The following is a 20,199-nucleotide window of genomic DNA, read 5'->3' on the forward strand; positions in this document are numbered from 1 at the left end:
ATCATCACCCACACTCTCTCCATCCATCTCCTTCCCTCTGTCTCACCCTGCTTTTATTCTGTGTTTTGTAGGACAGCTTTCACAGGTCTTTGTGGAGGAGAAACTAGGCTACTGGAAACATTGCCATTATTTTCTGTTTTTCTTCTGTGACATAAATATAAATTGTCCATTCTTGCCTCCTTTCTAGCCATCTTGAATCCTTTTCTCACAGTTCAAATCCTGTTAAACTGAGTATAGCCAAAGTTTGAGGTATGACCTTGATATTCTTCTTTCCCCATTTCTTTTCTTGTCTCTTTACATTTTCCTTGCTCTCCTCAAGTCTCCCCTTCTCTGCCCTTATCCTGCTTCGACCCTTTTTGTCTCCATTTCCACTCATATTCTCTTCTCCTCATAAGTTTTGTTTCTTTCCATGTGCTTCCTCATGAGAAGAAACACAGGGACTTTGGATCAGTGTGGGAAGAGACCTTACAGCTAATCGACGCGAGTGTGACTATTGCAGGATTAGAATTCTCATTTGTGGGATAGAGCATGTTTTACAGGCTATCACAGTGGGAGCAGATAGCTGGTCAGGCGTATCAACATGGGACTACAAGGCCTGCTGTCTTCATCTCTCAATTCTCTACCCAGTGTGATTGGCAGTGGCAGGATAAAGCTGTGATTATCCCTTATTATCCCTGCCCTTTTTACAATGCTCTGTCTCATAAGCATGTTTGCTGACACACTGATCTGTCTGTCTCTCTGTCTCTCTTTTTGATGTACAAACTCACAGAAACAAGACACAGAGACATGGAAGGACAAACACGACAGACAAGCGATGATGTGACAGCCATTGGCTAAAGCGATTAGACCGGTGGCTCTAAACTTTTTTAGGAGTGCAACCCGCTTGAGGATAAGAGCAGGAGAAAATAAAAATTTGCTTCATAAATTTTTTTACTGTCCCTCCTGCAGTTCCAGACGCCGCGATTTCCCAACCCTCCAGCAGTTGTTCTGAACTCCTCCCGCCATCTCTAATCACCCGAGAACAGTACACACCTGCCTCTCGTTCCTGCAATCAGCTCTCAAATGCTGCATTCAAAAGGAATTTGTGAGCTTGTGATTACAACATGGGAAGTTGTGTGCACCGTATGCTTGCCGTTGAAGTGGTTAAGTCGTAAGAATACCGTTACGAAGCAATGGCAACATGGACGCCGTCAACAAGCCACAGAGGCGAACAATTTAGCAAGCTAACAGGAACAATGTAACGTAATGCGGGAAATGCAAGCGCACAGAGGGAAAAGATGTGGCCGTTGGGAAGATCTAGATGTTTATCAGACGTAGGCTATTATCCTAGTTATGAAGACAAACTCTACATGACTAATATCACAATACAATACAAGCTGAACTTCCATGGCCTCTTCCATTTCCATAAACGTCAGCAAATACGTCACAACTCGTGAACATGAGGCTTACAGAAAATTTAGATTCCCGACATCGTAAATACCACGAGAGGGCCATTTATATGGACTCTTCTCGTGTTCATGGTAAAAAAGGACCCCATTTGAATGCAGAAAAAGTTATCCAAGCCACTGTCCCTCTGTTCTAGCCTTGCCAGACCCAACTTCAATGCATCCATCGATTTGTCTGGCAAGGTGTTTCCAGTTGTTGCATCCTGACTAGGGATGTCACGAAAACCGATACTTTGGTATTAAGTCAGTACCAAAATTATACAACGGTACTCTTTTCCTGTGGCACTGAAGGTACAGACAGAATGGAAGGAAACAAGCCGAAGAAAAAAAAAAAAGGGGGAAAAGATGAGTTATTTACCGAATTTCTGTGCACTCATTTAATTTCAGCTCGGTCTTGTTATCTCTGCAGGGTTCAGCCTTTGCTGCACACACATGGTGCAAAGGACAGACAGGTGGAGTGGGCGACTCAACAATGAGTTGTTACTTTCCTGTATGTGAAATAAAAGTGCAACAAAAACAAACAAAATGTATTAATGGACAAGCATCGACCCAGGCCAAAATATCTGAATCTGCCAACTGTGGCGAGGAAGCAATGAGAAGCTCTGCTGCTAAACATGAAGGTCATCCTGGCTAAAGCGCCAGTGACTTTCCTGCTGATGCAGCTTCACACCTACACTCAATTCATTGGTTAATGTATTTGCTGTGCTATCATCACCTTTATTGAGAATCTTGGATTTTAGTTGGTATTGGTACTGACTACCAAAATGTAAAAAAAAAAAATAATAATAAAAAAAAAATAACATGACAACAATAATCCTAATGGGTGCTAACCTAGGGTTCATTTTGAAACTATTGGAATTGTCTTTAACCAATCAGCATTGCCCACCATTGACATAAGTTGTGCATAGTTACTCACCAAGCTGTAAACAACGGAGACCTTTCCCCAATGTGAGCATTGGGTGCAGTTGGATGAGTGCAAAACCATTTGGTAAATTACCATTTTAGACTTTGCAGACTTTTGCTTCAATTCCTTGATTTTTGCTGGCGTTACGAGCTTTACCACCACCGCCATTGTTAGAACTACATTTAGAACTTAGCCATCCCCACCAGTGGCTGACCGGTCCGCCCTTCAGAGGGACTGAGAACACCTTTTGTGCCTTTGCCATCATATTCTCCATAAATTACAATTGGTGAAAAAGCATTTTATCACATTTGCACTTTACCAAACCACGTCAACAGATACAGCAAGGATCAAAATCCCTTTTGACTAATTTGTGGCTCCTTCTTCTGTCCTGAAGAGAAAATCATGAAGCGATTTGATCTCATCACAATCCATTGTTCGGGAAAGAAAACAATGGAAGAGTCTGAGCGTGACACCTAAATCCTTTCTCTCACTCGATGGCTCTTCTCAATCCTCTTCTGTCTGTCATATGTGACTCTATTATTCATGAAAGATTGTTCCAAGGCTTAACACTGTGCAAACTTCTGGGGTATTTTTTGATGGATGTGTAAGAGTATGTGCTTATGTGTGCCCACTTCCCCAGTATGTGATAAAGTACACATAATTGCAATCAACTTGAAATGTCAGAAGCATGATTGCATGCATGAACTGATGGCGTTCCACGCTGTCACTATACATGAAGACACTTCAACCTTACTTGACAGTTTGTAGGCCTATGTGTCAGTGTGTGATTGTACAGTTCTGTGCATTGGTGTGTGTGTGTGTGTGAGCAGATTTTTCTTTTGCACTGCTTGTCAAAGATGACAACTATGATTACAATAACAATACTTGGTAAATATAGAATAGAGAAGATATGTTTAGTGAGAAGAGGGAAAATCTGGATTTTCTGAACAACATAATTTGCTGAACATTAGCATAACAATGGCACAGTCAAGGAGCATGATGGGAGACATTTTAATTTATGAGAACTCTGCTGCTGCAGGGCTCACCTAAAGCCTTCCACCATTTGAATCTGTCTCTACACCTGAGATGAGAGTAAAGTGGAAAACTAATCTTTTAATATTGCTGCTTGATACCACAGCAGGCAGGTGGCTTTGTTGTTATGGAGATGTTTTTAAAGCAAAATCTGGTCACTTGCGGGCTTGGTGACAGCATACAGTGCATCCGGAAAGTATTCACAGCGCTTGACTTATTCCACATTTTGTTATATTACAGCCTTATTCCAAAATGGATTAAATTCATTTTCCCCCTCAAAATTCTACACACAATACCCCATAATGACAATGTGAAATACATTTTTTTAGAAATTTTTGCAAATCTATTCAAAATAAAAGCATGATGCTGCCACCACCATGCTTCACCGTAGAGATGGTATTGGCCAGGTGATGAGCGGTGCCTGGTTTCCTCCAAACATGACGCTTGGCATTCAGGCCAAAGAGTTCAGTCTTTGTTTCATCAGACCAAAGAATTTTGTTTCTCATGGTCTGAGAGTCCTTCAGGTGCCTTTTGGTAAACTCCAGGCGGGCTGTCATGAGACTTTTACTGAGGAGTGGCTTCCATCTGGCCACTCTACCATACAGGCCTGCTTGGTGGAGTGCTGCAGAGACGGTTGTCCTTCTGGAAGGTTCTCCTCTCTTCACAGAGCAACGTTGGAGCTCTGTCAGAGTGACCATCGGGTTCTTGGTCACCTCCCTGACCAAGGCCCTTCTCCCCCCGATCGCTCAGTTTGGCCGGGCGGCCGACTCTAGGAAGAGTCCTGTTGGTTCCAAACTTCTTCCATTTACGGATGATGGAGGCCACTGTGCTCATTGGGACCTTCAATGCTGCAGAATTTTTTTCTGTACCCTTCCCCAGATCTGTGCCTCGATACAATCCTGTCTCAGAGGTCTCCAGACAATTACTTGGACTTCATGGCTTGGTTTGTGCTCTGACATGCACCGTCAACTGTGGGACCTTATATAGATGATGTGTGCCTTTCCAAATCGTGTCCAGTCAACTGAATTTACCACAGTTGGACTCCAATCAAGTTGTAGAAACATCTCAAGGATGATCAGTGGAAACAGGATGCACCTGAGCTAAATTTTGAGTGTCATGGCAAAGTCTGTGAATACTTATGTACATGTAATTTTTTTGTTTTTTTATTTTGAATAGATTTGCAAAAATTTCTAAAAAATGTATTTCACGTTGTCATTATGGGGTATTGTGTGTAGAATTTTGAGGGGGAAAATTAATTTAATCCATTTTGGAATAAGGCTGTAACAAAACAAAATGTGGAAAAAGTGAAGCGCTGTGAATACTTTCCAGATGCACTGTATATGGTGACCTTTGGAGAGTAGATCCAGAGATGAATTTTGGTGACCAACACCTTTGATCCAAACCAACAGAGATGAACTGAAGCGACAACTGGAGAGTCTGCAATGAAGAAAGATTTATGTTTCAATATTATGTAACCCTACTCTGTTGAATGACAAACAATACTTTCCACTTTGGCATAAATAAAACAAACCAGTGGTCACTATAGCCCCTTTTCCACTGCTGGTACTGGCTCAACACAACTCTACTCGCTTTTTGGTTTTAAATTCAGCAAAAGTTGTGGATAGCACCAGGCACTGTTTTTAGTATCACCTTCGTTGAGGTTCCAAGCAGGCTGAGCAGATGCTAACACGAAAACACTGCAGACTACTGATTGGTCAATGGTCCATCCAGGAGGAGCAAACTTTCCTCTGATTCAGTGATTGTGTGTGTTGTGTTGAAGATGCTGTCACATGGCATTGCTATAGTAACGGCAACGCTTTAAGGGGAATCCATCTGCAGTGGAAACAAAATGAAATCCAGAAAACTACCTGGTACCAAAGGAAAGAAGAGTAGAGTCAAGTGAAGTCGCGTCGAGCTGGTACCAGCAGTGGAAAAGAGGCTCAAGTTACCAAGCTTCCAGCAATGTCTGCTAGAAATGATCAAATCTGATGTGTCCTGCCATTTAGACTACAACTGTATGTGTGAAAAGTGTGTGGTTTTCTTTGTATTCCGTGCTATTATATGAAAGAATTCATCTTTTAGGTGGAACCACATTTCTTTTGTCTTTCAGGAACACACAGAATGAGTTGTATTAAAATGTGAAGACAAAAAGAAAAAGCAGCGGTGACTGAGAGACCTTCTCACTAAAAACCCGACATGTAATGTTTATGTTTATTTTCTGCTGCCAAACTGCATTGCAGCAGTGGAATATCTCAAAAAGGCTCAAAGTCATCTTTCTTTGGTCAATAAGTTGTCCTTACAAAAACTAACAAACTAAAATAATCAACAAATCAAAAAATAGAGCATTACATCCTGTCCTGACACATTCAGCATGCTGGTTTGAATTTCTTCAGACGTCTGAGCTCTGAAAGGCAGAGCCATCACCTTTCTCTGCATCCTATGTTTATTTTCATCTGTATCTGCTTAATTTCGCCACTTGACCTCTTCAACTGACTTGTGTCCCCCATCATGTCTTCACACTGATTTTGAAGAAATGACGGCAACAGCTTAATGCAGATTTTTATGCATCAAGAGCTCTCCCTTGATAAACTCCAGCATGACTGGATAATATGGTCTGCCTTCATGGTTTGCCCCAATCCCCATCTTTCTGTCACATGGAGCTGCATTATGCATGAAGGCTCTTCCCAAGCTTTAATAGACAGCAGCAAACAGACTTGGAACAGCAAGCAGCCATTGAATGACACTGAACAGAGCCTCTTGTTTTCTCTTTCCTGTCCTTCACTTTCCCACTTTCCTCATCCAACAGCTGCTCAAAGTCTTCTTTTTGGTTTTCTTGTGTTTTCTAGCTCTGTTTTCAGTGTCTCATGCTTTTGTGTTTGCTGCATTTTGAACTCTTGCTGTCTCTCCTCTCAAAGAGCTCCCTGGCTTTGCCTTCTCTACCTCTTTTAGAGGCTTATATTTAGCTGCTTTAGAAGGGAGCTCTCAGGGGCAAAACTATTTAGCATTATGCTTCCGATCCACATATAAAATAAAAAAAAACCTGGAAAAATAAACATCCACATTCAAAACTCCATTCATTCGCTGCATCATATCCTATTATATGTACTTACAAGTGTGTGCGTTTGTCTGGCACAGTGTGAATCTCCATGTGCTGTGAAAGCTCACACTGTGCCACGAACATCTTAAGCCTACAATTAGCATTTGATCCTCTGATTGGTCACAGCTGAACTGTATCGACCGATGGGTGGGTAGTGCTGTGCCCTCAGCAAGTGCATAAGGTCTCCATTATACAATACATGCTCTTAGATAGACGGGCGCAAATAATAAGAAATGGTTCAAATACCACTTTACCCTGCTCTCTTAGCTGCCATGGCATAATTGGAATACGTGCTGAAATGTCACCTGCAGTGCAGGTGCATGTATTGTACATAGACTGCAATAGGCTATAAACTGTATACTGTGTGTGTGTGTGTGTGTGTGTGTGTGTGTGTATGTGTGTGTGTGTGTGTGTGTGTGTGTGGGGGAATAGAATTAGCTTCAGTTGAGGAGAGTCATACAGATTGCCTAGAGCTACTCTGACTAGTGCTCAGATCCCTGCACTACCGCACACGCACACCAGCTCCCGTCTACACACACAGAAACGGTTTTCAGTGGCAATGGAGGAGAAGATGTGCGCCGTCATCCACCCACACACTTACCTTCACTGATGCACTGAAACCTCCAGCATTTTTGCCAAGTACCACACAAGTGCCCCTGGTTCACTCAGCCTCTCACTTCCTGTCTCCTTTGTCTCTTCAGTATTCTGTAGTATTCAGTATTAGGAAGTAACACACACACACACACACACACACACTGATGTGTGTCGTTTAAATCGTAGAGGTTAAGTTTGACATGAAAGACATCGCTGCTGCGTTCCAACATTGTCAGTTTCAGGATAAACTTTTGATCAGGCCAAAGAAATGTGTTGGATTCTGTTTTAACTCGCACTGCAGCTTTTAATGAGCCAAAACCTAATTACAGTCCAACCCAAACTTTCACCATTAGTCTATGAGGGCCATAAACTGTCTGCGGAAACTTCTGAGAGACTCTGCTTCTCTTTTTAATGCATTTTTATATCATCAGCACTTCTGATAGTGACTTTACAGTTGGCCCACCCAAAATGTACGGAGAACATGATGTGTAAAAACCAGTGGTGGAAAGTCACTACGGACATTTATTCAAGTACTTGTACATAATTACAATTCTGAAGTACTTGTACTTTACTTGAGTATTATCAGAGGGAAACATACTCTTTGCTCCACTACTACTTTCTGCTTCACGACATTTATTTGATAGCTTTAGTTACTTTTAAGATGAAGACTTAAACACATTGTTAATGATCCAATTTTTCACAAAAAAAAAATCTAAAATTAAACAAGAACAGGAAGTAAAAAAACTGATGGATGAAAGCTTTGTGCTTTCTTCTTCCCTCTACCGGGAATCATCTGACGACTCCTCAGGTTTATCTGTTGTCCCTGGATATAAAACTGGATACAAGTATTTCAAACTAGCTCTATTTGCAGCAGCTACAAAAGTAGCATGCTGCTTACACTGATGCTTCACTTTTGATAATGTAATGATGTCATATATATTAATATATACGGGGATCAAATCAGTACTTTTAATCTTATACTTAATCTACATGTCGCTGCTAATACTAATATACTTTTACTTAAGTAGGATTTTTTTTCATGTGGGACTTTTACTTCTAATGGAATATATTAAAACAATTTTTTACATTCAGTAGATCATCTGAATAATTTGTCCACAACTGGTAAAAACATGAACTGACTGGTAATTATTCAGAATAAAATTAATTTGCTAATCACAGAGCTTTTGACTGCATCCCACTGGCTTTTTTAGAGAATGAATCAGATTTCATCATGTATTAAGAGGTGGTCATATAACCCTAATATAATTAATATAATTAAGAAATAAATTACATCGGAATATATCAGAAATTATTCTTAAAAATGGTCAGTGGAATACTTGCAAACAAACAGAACTTTTACATTTATCATGAGTCACTTAAAGACAGAGTGTATCGTTAAGGTCCAACAAATGTGTTACTTTGTCTTACTCATAAAACATTTGCAAAGCTGCAGCATTATATAAACCCTGCAAGGTTCACGTCTGCGTGTTCCAGCTAACAGTCTTTCATCACTCCCCATGCTGGCACAAATCCTGATATCTTGGTACATTACAGCCTCCCGTATCAGTGGAAAAGTGTTAAACCATTAGCGGGCATGCGCATCTCAGAGTACCTTTTAAGGTAATTTCCATAGCGTTTAGCATGTTGAGGTTATTTTCTGAGTCATGCCTGGGACACTGCCGCACTTCACTTTACTTATGAATAGCAACCTAGCTAGATCAATTGCAGAGGTGATAAATTCACTCTGTAGTAACAGTGGATGATGGAGAAATTGTGAATGTAATTTACAACTTTTATGTCCCTTTGGACGGTGATAGTTGTCACGTAAGCAGACTTGAATGGATAAGAATCAAACTTCTACCTCTGCAGCGTAAATATTCTTTCTCCTGTTTATGGGATGAACCTGTAAACCGTGACAGCAGTGTGATCAACAACCTTGAGTAGTAGGACAGCACCTGCCTAATCTCAGAGTGGACGAAAGTAAAGTAAAAACATGCTCAGGATTTATCAGGTTCACTTGAGGGTAGGGCTGGGCGATATGGCCTAAAAATTATTTTTATTTTTAGGCTATGTCGCGATACACAATATACATCGTGATATTATGAATTATTCTCTAAAGCACTCCAGAAATACTTAATTTTTGTTTACATCCATTGGTGGTTTCTATTGGAATAATTTTAAACTTGCATGTAAAAAGGGGGAAATCACAACCAAGTTAAGTTTAACATTATAAAAGTTATTCAATTACAATCCAATTGGTTCTTTTGGGGGGGGGGTTTAAGAGAAAAAACACCACAATATGTACTGTATCTAAATTAACTTTCTTGAGTAGCAAACTGCAGCAGCATTATTTTAAACAAGACTTTTTCATTGACAGTACTTTTACTATGCGGTAGTTCCCCTGCAGCCCCGTCATCACTGAATGATTGATCCACCCCTGCTCTGAGTGAAATGAAACCAAAACTGTGTCTGAATGACGGCTCAGATGACGCTCTAACCATTTCAGACCAAATTCACGAACCCACCCATAACTATTAGCTGGTTAATGGTTACTTTTAATTGTTATCCCATCTTCCTATTTAGTTGACTGCGTATGTCTGCAGGCTGCTTCCATACTGAAGCACTGACACATGGACTTCAAGCTTGTCGGTTACTGTCATCTTTCCGCCTGTATGTGATGGACTTTCTTGATGTCTTGACAAACAGGTCGTGTTTCAGTCCTTACATGCGAACGATTATCAACATCTACTCTTGTGAAGAGTAACCGCACTTTTGTATGTGTATTCTGTCCGCCGCCATCAGAGCAGGCGGGTCTGTAAGTGTCTGCTGCACGGTGCTGCAGCTACGGACCGACAGCTGTCCCCGTCCCGCCTGCTCAGAGGTTCCGACACAGATCTCGCGCCGTCCTCTCGGACAGATTAAAAGAGTAGGTCAAAAATTGCTAAAATGGGTCGCCAAATATACCTGGGCTGCTATTTATTTACCCGGGCGGGCCGCCGAAGTAAAGTATATGTATGGGAAACACTGATGTGTCTGAGAGGGACAGAGGCACATAGCCGGATGAAGCGAGAGACACGTAAAGTCAAAGCGTATCTCATGCCAGCGGCGGCTTAGTCATTTAATACATCCCACGTAGAATAAGATGCAATACATAGAGTATATTATATATATATCCTCCACCCCTACTTAAGGGTGGCGCAAAATGAAGCAAGGATGTTTCTAGGGCACTCCAGCTATTATACTCGTCACAGGGCATGTGGTTCATCTTTTGAAAACTTTTCACTCTCTTTTCACACTCAGCTCTGGGGAGAGATTTATTAAGTCTGAGAAATGAACCCTGGTGGTTTCATCTGGATCAAAACTATAGCTTTGAAGTAAAAAACCTGCACTAAAGAGTGGGAATAGACATCGGTATTTATGATGAGAAAATAGAGTCGAATGAAAGAAGATTTTGTGTTGCATCATGATAAGCGCGGGTGCAACACTTTACTTGACGAGGTGCACATTATTACACTGACATGACACTGTCATAACCATGACACCTGTCATGTTCATGAAGGAGTCTTCATGGATGTTTATGACTTTTGTCATTAAATGGGTCATTTAGACAAATAAGTCACTCTTAGGCAAAGCTGACATTGTGTGTGATGTCTTTGTTATAATAACTTAAACTAACCCATAACCCAAATTATTCCTAACAGTGTCATTACTAATTTCCTTTTTTTTTTCAGTTACAGTGGTAAAAGTCAGGGTTCCATGTTTACGATGTTGTCTTGGTTAATATAAATTTGTCATAGCATTACAAATGACACAATGGACCAAATGACCCTTAATGAAACAGTAAGAAACATTCAAATGGATTCATTAGTGTTAATAACATGTCAGTCTTATGCACACATCTTTTACCAGTGTGTTACCAGTCTAGTGTTCAGCATTGTTGAAGTTTGAGCCACACTAGGGACAAAGTCAGAATATCTCAGCCTCTGCTGTTACAATTCTAACCATTGTTTTGAGGACCTGTCTACTATTATATGAAAGTACTATCTCTAGAGTACCGTTTTAAATATTTTAACTTGAGCAGGAAACAGACGTTATGGTTTTATACTTTTATGCCTCCCCATCATTATACAAAGAGACAGCAGCACAGAGAGACTCTGAAGGAAAAAGAAAAACTTTCTAGTAAGTTTGAAAACCATCTTGAGCTGTCACAGACACAACCCACACACACAAAATCTGTATATTTTGTTACAGCAAACGTCTGTACTGTCAGCTGAAGAAATAATCCATTTTGTGTTCGTGGCTAAAAGTCTGAGTCAAATCTGAGAGAAAGGTGAGACGAATCCAGCCTTTTTATTATACCTAAACAGAGACTCGTGGGATGGAGCGGTATCTTGGAGCGAGAGAGAACACAGATGCTCTCACTTTCAAAAAAGCCGCCTCACTCTCCAGGCAAAAATCACGCCACTCCACTCCCACTCTGCACAGCCCGTATACCCTAATGCTCGCAGTCTCCAACTATTGGTGTGCATGCTCGCTGCAAAACAAGCAAACACACAGGCAAATAGACATATACACCTGTGCTTATGTAATGCGCTAATCTGTTTTCCAAAACGTAAACAAATCACTTCCAAATTGACAGGAAAGTCTCAAAATAATACCCTAAACAACCTTGCACACACATTAATACTGTTAATCGTTAAAATCGTTGTCAAAAGATAAGTAAAACCGGCATTTTTTTTACAGTAAATGTGAATTAAAAGCACAGCAGCAGATGACCCAGGGCAGCCTGCACCCACGTGTGATTACACCCATGTACTCGTGATTACATGTGTGTTGCCTAAATACGTGGCTCAGATGCAGACATGTCGTAGTGCCACTTAATTGTAGGACATCAAAGAGACATGCCCTGGGGGACAAGACAGAAGTCATGGAGATAGAGCTTTGATGAGGATGTGAAGCAATGTTTCATTATTAATATTATCTCGCTGTACTGATAAGAAGGTATGGCTGCTGTGATGGAATTCTACATATTTCAGGCTAATAAGAACAATCACTGTCGTTGTAAACTAATTTAGCGCTCGTCAAAATGCAGTTTACCATAGAGGACTGTTCAAATGAAGTAGATGGATATCAATGTTGCATCAATGTGCACCCTGCCAAAAATTTGTGACCTACAAATTGCAATTCTGTATTGATGTTGAATTATTAACGATGCTTCCGTATGTATCCTTAAATCTTGTATGAGGTGAAACAAATGAAACTGTGCCTCTTGTGCACAAATGAAGGAAACCATTCAAAGCTGATATCTATTCTGCTTTAGTAGCACGCAGTCTTGAAATAAGGACAGACTTTCTGTACACTGTAGCTATCTCTGACTGCTCTATGGAGGACAAATATAGTGCCCGTTGCCATGGTTATGACAGAGAACGCATCCAGACAAACAGAGCAGTGAAACCACGAGGATGCACACCTACACAATTCTCTCCTTTCTTTGAATCCAAAAATGCCACGTGTAGATTAGGAGGATCCATCCATGTGTGTGTCACATCTTGTGTTAATCGTGTCCGCAATAATGTAGGTGATTGTCATGTCTGTTCATGTTACGTGTGAGTGTGTGTGTGTGTGTGATGGGCACCTGTGGAAGTAGTTTTTTTTTTTTACAAGTTTAACACTGACTCACCGTCACAGTGGGGATGGCAGTGACGAGGGAGTAGACGAGGACAGGCGGCGCCTTGCTGTTGTCCTCTGGTCCTGGGTACGGCTTGGAGTAGGATTTGTCGAAACAGAAGAAGCCCTGGATGTGCACGGGGAACGTGTCCGTGTACTCAAAGTAGTATGCCAACAGAACGGTCCCTGCCATGATGACCAGCTGGAAATAAAACATATTGGTTCCAGATTTAGGATTGGATCCACAGGAGAGAGTAGGAGTTGGGGGGGAAAAAGACAGCCACAAAAAGAGAAGTGGAGAATACTGTCACGGTTAAAAAAAAAAAAAAAAAGAGAGAGAGAAAGAGAGTTTTTCCCTTCTCAGAGCAAAATGATGGATGCTTCCGTAATGTGTAAAATGAATCAAGTGTGCGTGGAGAGATAGTGAGGGAAGAGGATAAGCGGGAGAGGGAGGGAAAGAGGTAGGGAGGGAGGGAAGGAGGGAGGTAAAGATAGAGACGGAGGGAGACAAATAAGGACAAGACAGACAGAGAGAGGAGGAAAGAGAGCAATGACAGATACAGGGAGGGGGAGAGAGAGAGAGAGAGAGAGAGAGAGAGAGAGAGAGAGAGAGAGAGAGAGAGAGAGAGAGAGAGAGAGAGATCCCTTCAGCAGTGTGAGTATGCAGAGTGGGAGGGTAAAGAAACTAATGGAGACTGATCAAAGAAAATAATGCTGTATGAAGGAGCAGAAGAAGGGCTGAAGAAGGATGTGGGGGGAGAACAGATAGGTGAAAAAGAGCAGAACGGTGGAGAAGGAAAGAGGGCAAGAAAAAAAAGCAACCCTGAGAAGAGCAAAGGGTAAGAGAGGAAAGATCATGTGTGTGTATCTCTGCATAACTTAAGTTATCACTATGCTGACATAGTTTTGGTTGTTTGTACAGCACACGCCATGAAGCATAAAATATGACCTTCATAACTGTTAAAAAATAATTAAGAAAAATGTATATTAGCAATTTATAACAGTGTATGTGTGAGAGAGAACAGAGAAAAAGGGGAGATGATGAACATAAAAAAAAGAGCATGTTAGGCTGCACGAATGAGACAGATGCAGAAGTACTAATTATTCATTTATACTCTAGTAAACAGCACACTGCTGCCTTCCACAGGGGGAAATAAATTTACAATTGTAATGTAGGCTTTTCTAAATCTGCAACTGAAAACTTAAGGTTTATGCAATATTAGTTTGCCCCCTGAGAACGGCCTAAAACTAAAACTGCAAATCAAAAATTTAAATTTAAATATAGGGAGCTGCTGATTTCATAACAATCCGCAGCCTAAATGTTTCCGAGATGAACTTCCATTGTATGTGAAGGACAATTTTATCAGCAGCAAAACATGAGGAGCCTCTTCTGGCTGGGAAAGAGCTGGAGGGAGCAAACGGCAGTTTGGCGGCTGTCGCTAACAATTCCTTATTTTATGTCCAAGTGGTTACAGTATATGAAGAATTGTAGGTTGATACACTGTTACAAATGGAAATGACCATAATAATAGTTACTATTACATAAACAAATAAAAGAGGTGGTAAAAATACTTGTTTCTCAAACACAAAAGGATAGGTTGCTAACTAGTATGTCAAATCTAGACCTTGAGCAAGGAGTTAGTCTGAAAAAACTAAAAGTTACAGCTAAATAGAGCTTTTTTACCGCGGACATTTAGACTTGTCTAACATATGTGTAACAAATTACAATATTAATTGGTGCACTGCATTGCAATAATTGCTGGAAAGTAGGCCTCCTTTTTGTTATTAGTTCCACCTTGCTTCAGCTCAAAACATCGGCTGTGAAAAAGATCTGCGAATCAGATTCATCTGAGAAAGATAAAGAAACACAAGGGCTCTCACAGTAGCACAGCCCTGAAGATTCAGATCAGCAAAATATAGTCAGGAAGCAAAACAGCATGTAAAATACAAGAGAAGATAAAGAGGTGATTATCATCAGCAAGCAACATAAATCAAATACAAAACATAGCAGCATTTACTTTTGGTTAAATGAAGCAGTCTTGTGTCTTTTTCTCTGGAAGTCTGGGCAAAGTACAAAGCGTGACCAACTGCACTTATTGGTATTCTTTTATTCATTATTTTTTTTTAAATCAAATTGAACATGTCTTTACTCGTTTTCCTGTTGCATCACCGTTTCCACAAAGAGATGTTTACAAACTCAATTTCATCGCTAACAAATAATGGAGTTTGATAAGGAAGAGGTCTGGGGACACTGTTACACAACAACGGCAGTGAGAATAGTGTTGAAAGGTAGAAGGTGTGCTTGGGAAGTTGACCAGGGGTCCAGTTCTCATTTCACAGCAAGTAATATCTATTCTGAGAGAAGCTTTAAAGGAATAGTCTGACATTTTGGAAGATGAGTAGATAATTGTTTGTTTGTTTGTGCAAGCAGTTTTTACAGCCCATATTAATGTTCCACTGTGACAGTGCCCTCGAGTGGCTGTAGTAATTATGACAGACGCAAAGGAGGAAGTGAGATTGTATCATACACAGACATAAGGGGAGGAGGTTGGGGTGGATGACGAGGTCAGCAAAATTTTACTTTTCCCAAACTGTAGGTCAATGTTTCTTTTAATCATAAACGTTCTAGAAATGTTTGCTGTTGTTCCCAGAAGGTTTTTCTTAAATGTAACATTCTCAAAAAAAAAAAAAAAAAAAAATCGAAAACATTTTAAGAACTTTCCCCAAAAACATTTGTATAGTATTTGTATATAGCATGTTATCATACTCTAAAACAATATTCTGGGGGAGAAAAAAAGAAGAAAATTCCCTCTGAAAAGTAGTAATGGTAAATAGTAATTCAGAGTAATGCAGTGTTGAGTTAATAGTTGATCATTATCTTTGATTTTCATAAATTTTCAGGGATGTGATGGAGAAGCCTCTTCATGCTTAACAGCACTAAACAGGGAAGGTTTTAGTGGCAGATGGCTGAAAAAGTGTCAAACCCTTGAGAAAACATCTTCCAACATGTTCATCCTCTTCAGCAAAGTGATGCAGTCACATGAAGCAATGCTACAGGAAAGGGAAGGGGAGACCTGTTACACGTAACACGTTTTTAGCTCTGTTATGTAGTGAACAGGGACAATGAACATGGGAGAAAGAGGGTGACCTATTTTAAACTCCTTTCATTACACGCTCAGCTCTGCTCTCTGATCTGTTACTCTGCATGTTTCCTTTCCTTGTTTTTGTTACAGTTGTTAAAATTGTGTAAATGATCGTCTGTATGAACTGCGACATCAAATAATACAATTTAATCAAATCATCTGTTCCCAGTGGCAGTGTGCACAATTAATGGACTTGAATCTGTTTATAGTCTTTTCACTGAGGGGCCCTAATGAGGAGAACATCACAATAAAGGGATGTTGTCTGTGACAGCCCACATGCCCTCAGGCCCTTAAGAGGTAAATCTTGAGGAACACAGGAATACCCACATGCACGCACACACACACATATCTACAGATGCTAGCAAACTATGCAGCCTGTAGTTTTTACATATATATATATATATAGAGAGAGAGAGGCTAAAAATATCAAGCAGCTAATTTTTCAGTTTTGTCATGTTAGTTTCCATCTACAAGAGCTTTGTGTGTGTTTTTGTGTTTCAGTGCGTGGGAGTGTATCCGTGTCCAGAGTGCGTCTTTGGGTATGTGGGTGCATTTCCACGTCTGAGGAGGAACTCTGACACGAGCACGCTGTGTTGAACATCTCTTTCTATCATCCATTCCTCTCCTCTCCTCTCGTCGAGCTACAGAAGGCTTGAGGGAGGGAGGTGTAGAAAAGTGGGAGGAAGAGAGCGAGGGAGGTCTACGAGCATCCATCAAAGTTTAAATAAACATTTGAAGCCAACTGCAAAATACCTTCCTGGCAGTTTCTGCATGTCATTCTGGCTCTATAAGTATTACAATTAGCTGTTATTGATTGTCAGTCAGAGCACTCCAACAACCATGCGTGCATAATAATACATAAGACAAATTACAGTTAAAACACAGTATGTTAATTCTGGTAACAGATTGTCACATCACATTTTTCAGCATGACTAAAATACAATATTTATTTACCTTACCATTCATACAAACAGGAAATATATGACAGATTTCTTGTAGCTATTGATTACAGGCTTAGAGATCCTATATGACATTTCATCTACCTTCCATCCCACAGATTTAAATAACAAGCTCACTGTACACACTGCAAGAGCCAATTTATCTGAATATCCGTAAAGGTCAGGGCAACCTCACGTTGATGGTTCCTATTTAGTACCGAGGCACATCCTGCACAAATCACTTTGGAATATTAATTTGCAAATCATTTCTGAAGCATTTAAGTTGCAAGAGGGACAAAACAGGGCACATCATTCATCAAGTCACCTCCACACACCTTTAACTGGGGGGTCGTCACATGGCACCTTCCTTGAGGTGAAGGCTATGGCAGAAGACAGAGAAAGTACTGTCTTTATGAATTTCACACAGAGACCTTTTCTCATTGCCGGTAAAAATTCATTTCTGCTTTATTGTCACCAAAAGCCCCTTCTCTTGCACCTTCTGAGTCCAGTCACTGCTGAGTTTCAGGTGATGATATGAAACTGGATTTCCACATTGTTGTCAGATATGCCTCAGTCACCTGCTGCCATCACTTAACTGACTGCTCGGCAGGTAGTCTCTGCCTGACCCTTTCAATCTCGGTCCTCACTGGTATTCAGATTTCTGACCTCATTCGACTGCCATATATTTTACAATATCTCAAACAAAATAAATGTTTTAAGAGCTTTTTTTTTTTTTTTTATGTACACATGGAATAAAACTGTAAGAGCAGTATGTTCCTGTGCTAATGTCAAAGATTTAATCAAATTAAACGTGTCATATAATATAGTTCCAGATTTCCTCTGATAATCTCCGAGTTGCAAGTCTTAAGTGACCGTTTGGGAAATCTGGTCTATAAACAGGGTTTAAAATGAAGCACCTATGTAACAAATCCCCACATCTAATTTCTAATTCATAAAACAGCCTCATTGTGGTATTCATGCAATCCACAAAAAAAGCCATTATTTATTGACAACATATATCATTGTGAATGTCCGATTTATTTGTGCAAATCCAAAAAACCATGACAAACATAAAAAATATAAATATTTTTTATAATATGACAACAGTGGCTACGATTTGGTTATGTCGGCACAAAAACAACTTAATTAGGTTCATAGAATTACCATGTTTTGGGTTCAAAAGTACTTAGTTAAGATGAAGGGATATTTGCTGTCATGGTTACATTACTTAAGAGTTCGGTGTGAGGATTCAGAGGGCTCTGGTGGCAGAAATGGAATATAATATTCATAATTATATTTTAATTTGGGTATTATCACCTGAATAACTGTTGTATTTCAGTTACTTGAAAGTGAGGATCCCCCACACTGAGCACGCCATGTTGCAATACCATGTTTCTACAGTAGCCCAGAAGGGACAAACCAAACACTGGCTGTAATCTGCAACCTCACCACTAGATGCCACTGAATCCTACACTCTGCTGCTTTATCATTGGGTTAAGGTTAGGGACAATTGTGTTTATAATAAAAACTATACCGGTATGGCTTTTTTAGGGCCGATACCGATTATTGGTAATCAAGGAGACCGATAAACCGGAATTTGGAACCGTTATACATTTGCAGTAAAAATTTAAATCTTTGTGTCAAGATTTGAAATGACAAAATTCTAACACAAAACTTAAAGTCAAATGACTTTAAATAAATAAATAAATGCTGCCACTGTAATCTTATTATGAAGGTATACTGCAATGTGGGTTATTTATTGTAAAAACAAAGAAATCCTTTATGGAAGCATTTGATACATGATTTTAAATTGTGCTTTGGGTTTGTTCATTGATAGCTTAACTTTGGGCTTTTATTGCGCTTTTTTTACAGTCATGTAACGAATGTAGTTTTTATCAACTCCAGTAACGTTCACCTGTGTCTCCTCTTCTGTACTGCTGCACTGCGTGTCTGTGTGAGCGACACACCGCCCTTCATAATACACAGAGAGCAACAGCACAGATATTAGCGTGATTTTCAGTGACAGAAAAATGCATGAGCGAGTGTCAGACTGAGCTGAAATGAAGCAGGAGCACAGGGACTCGGTACACAACATAATATCTTGTTTGGTTCTGGCGGGGCAGGAGGTCCCGTTGGCAGGGCTGCCCTCCCCAGACAGTGGTAGGAGAAACACCGACGAGTCGCTACGGAGCGAGACAAACTTTTATGAAACACAACGTGTGCCGGTAAACTCTTAAAAAGAAGAAGTAAATATGACATGATTGAGGTGTTTTTGCAGCTGAAGCGGAGAGGACTGTGGTGTTTTTAACTTCTGCCGTTAAATGGAAAATTATCAAATGGAATAGTTCAGTGGTGTGAGGAATATATTTAGATCAGTAGTTCTTGTGAAATAACAAAAAAGACCATATACCATATAAGACCATATTGGTTTTTTTTTTATTACAGAGGGTTTTGCCTCTCAGTCATCTCTCTTTGTTTCAAGCCAAGAGAATTGGCAGAAATTGACCTCATGTTATTACAGTTATTACAGAGATGACTCTTGTCTGTCTCCTTTTTTTTTTTTTTTTTTTTTAACAAATCAAATGTCAGTTAAACTATACAATATAAATTAATTTGGCTTCTGTTCACATCTTTTTTTTTTGGTGATTTCATATTCAGAATCATAGTTTTCACAAAATCTGAAAATTAAGGTTTTGAGTATTTTTGAAGCTTTAAAGGCTCGTGGCTCCCAAACTCACCGATACAGCATTATAACCATTAGGATGTATGAAACATATTTTTCTTTGGTTGAAAGAACAAAGGTGGGTCAAACACTGTAACAATCAAATATACACAATCTGTGAAATCTTTGAAGTTTCAACAAAGCACAACAACAGATAACAGCATAGATAGGAAAGGATGTTTTTATGAATCACACAGGTTAGGCCAGCTCGCTGCTTCGGTATCTGAGTGATTTCACCAGCAGGAATGAGGGATTACAATGTTATGCAATGAAACCCAATTTAGCTACTAAAATCTGTCAGCACAAATTTAGCCACAAGATTAAGCCAAAATTTATAAAATGAGGCAGATTTAAAAGATGACCCCTTTTTAGCTGACCCAGTAAACTAAAAGGACTTATCAGACCGTGTAATTAAGGCTTAATGCTCATACTGCTTCACTTCAAAGGGAGTGGAAGCAAGAAATCAAAGAGACTAATACAGGACTCATGTGAGAGAAACTGAGGAAAATCTCCAACCCTTAAAAACCCTTTAACCAGAAATGGGGAAAATAAAATGTGACAATAGTGTACTATTGGTAGAGAAAGGGAGGTGAAAATAGAGTGGGCATCACTAATGTCTCTTGGGGCAGAAACTGTGAGCTTGCACATAAGTGGTGC

General features: G+C 39.9%; 1 protein-coding gene and 1 long non-coding RNA gene across 5 annotated transcripts in view; one reads left to right on the plus strand and one right to left on the minus strand.

Moving 5' to 3' along the window:
* The window catches only part of plppr2b (phospholipid phosphatase related 2b), a 52,024-nt gene that overhangs the window by 15,377 nt on the left and 16,448 nt on the right, over positions 1 to 20,199 (minus strand). For 2 of the 4 annotated variants that reach the window (XM_069167405.1, XM_069167406.1), the window contains exon 3: positions 12,753 to 12,941. In XM_069167405.1, the coding sequence (XP_069023506.1) occupies positions 12,753 to 12,941 (189 nt within the window). Of the gene's footprint in view, positions 1 to 12,752; positions 13,260 to 20,199 lie in introns of those variants that run through there. The other 2 variants (XM_069167407.1, XM_069167408.1) reach the window with 1 other exon arrangement.
* On the plus strand, positions 13,347 to 16,619 carry LOC138209059 (uncharacterized). Its single transcript, XR_011179135.1, has 3 exons — positions 13,347 to 13,578; positions 16,092 to 16,179; positions 16,384 to 16,619. It is a non-coding gene; the product is annotated as an uncharacterized lncRNA (long non-coding RNA).

Source organism: Embiotoca jacksoni, unplaced genomic scaffold, assembly GCF_022577435.1.
Source record: "Embiotoca jacksoni isolate LCO1_2020_lvr unplaced genomic scaffold, fEmbJac1.0.p SCAF_4, whole genome shotgun sequence".
NCBI classification, from domain to species: Eukaryota; Metazoa; Chordata; class Actinopteri; family Embiotocidae; genus Embiotoca; species Embiotoca jacksoni.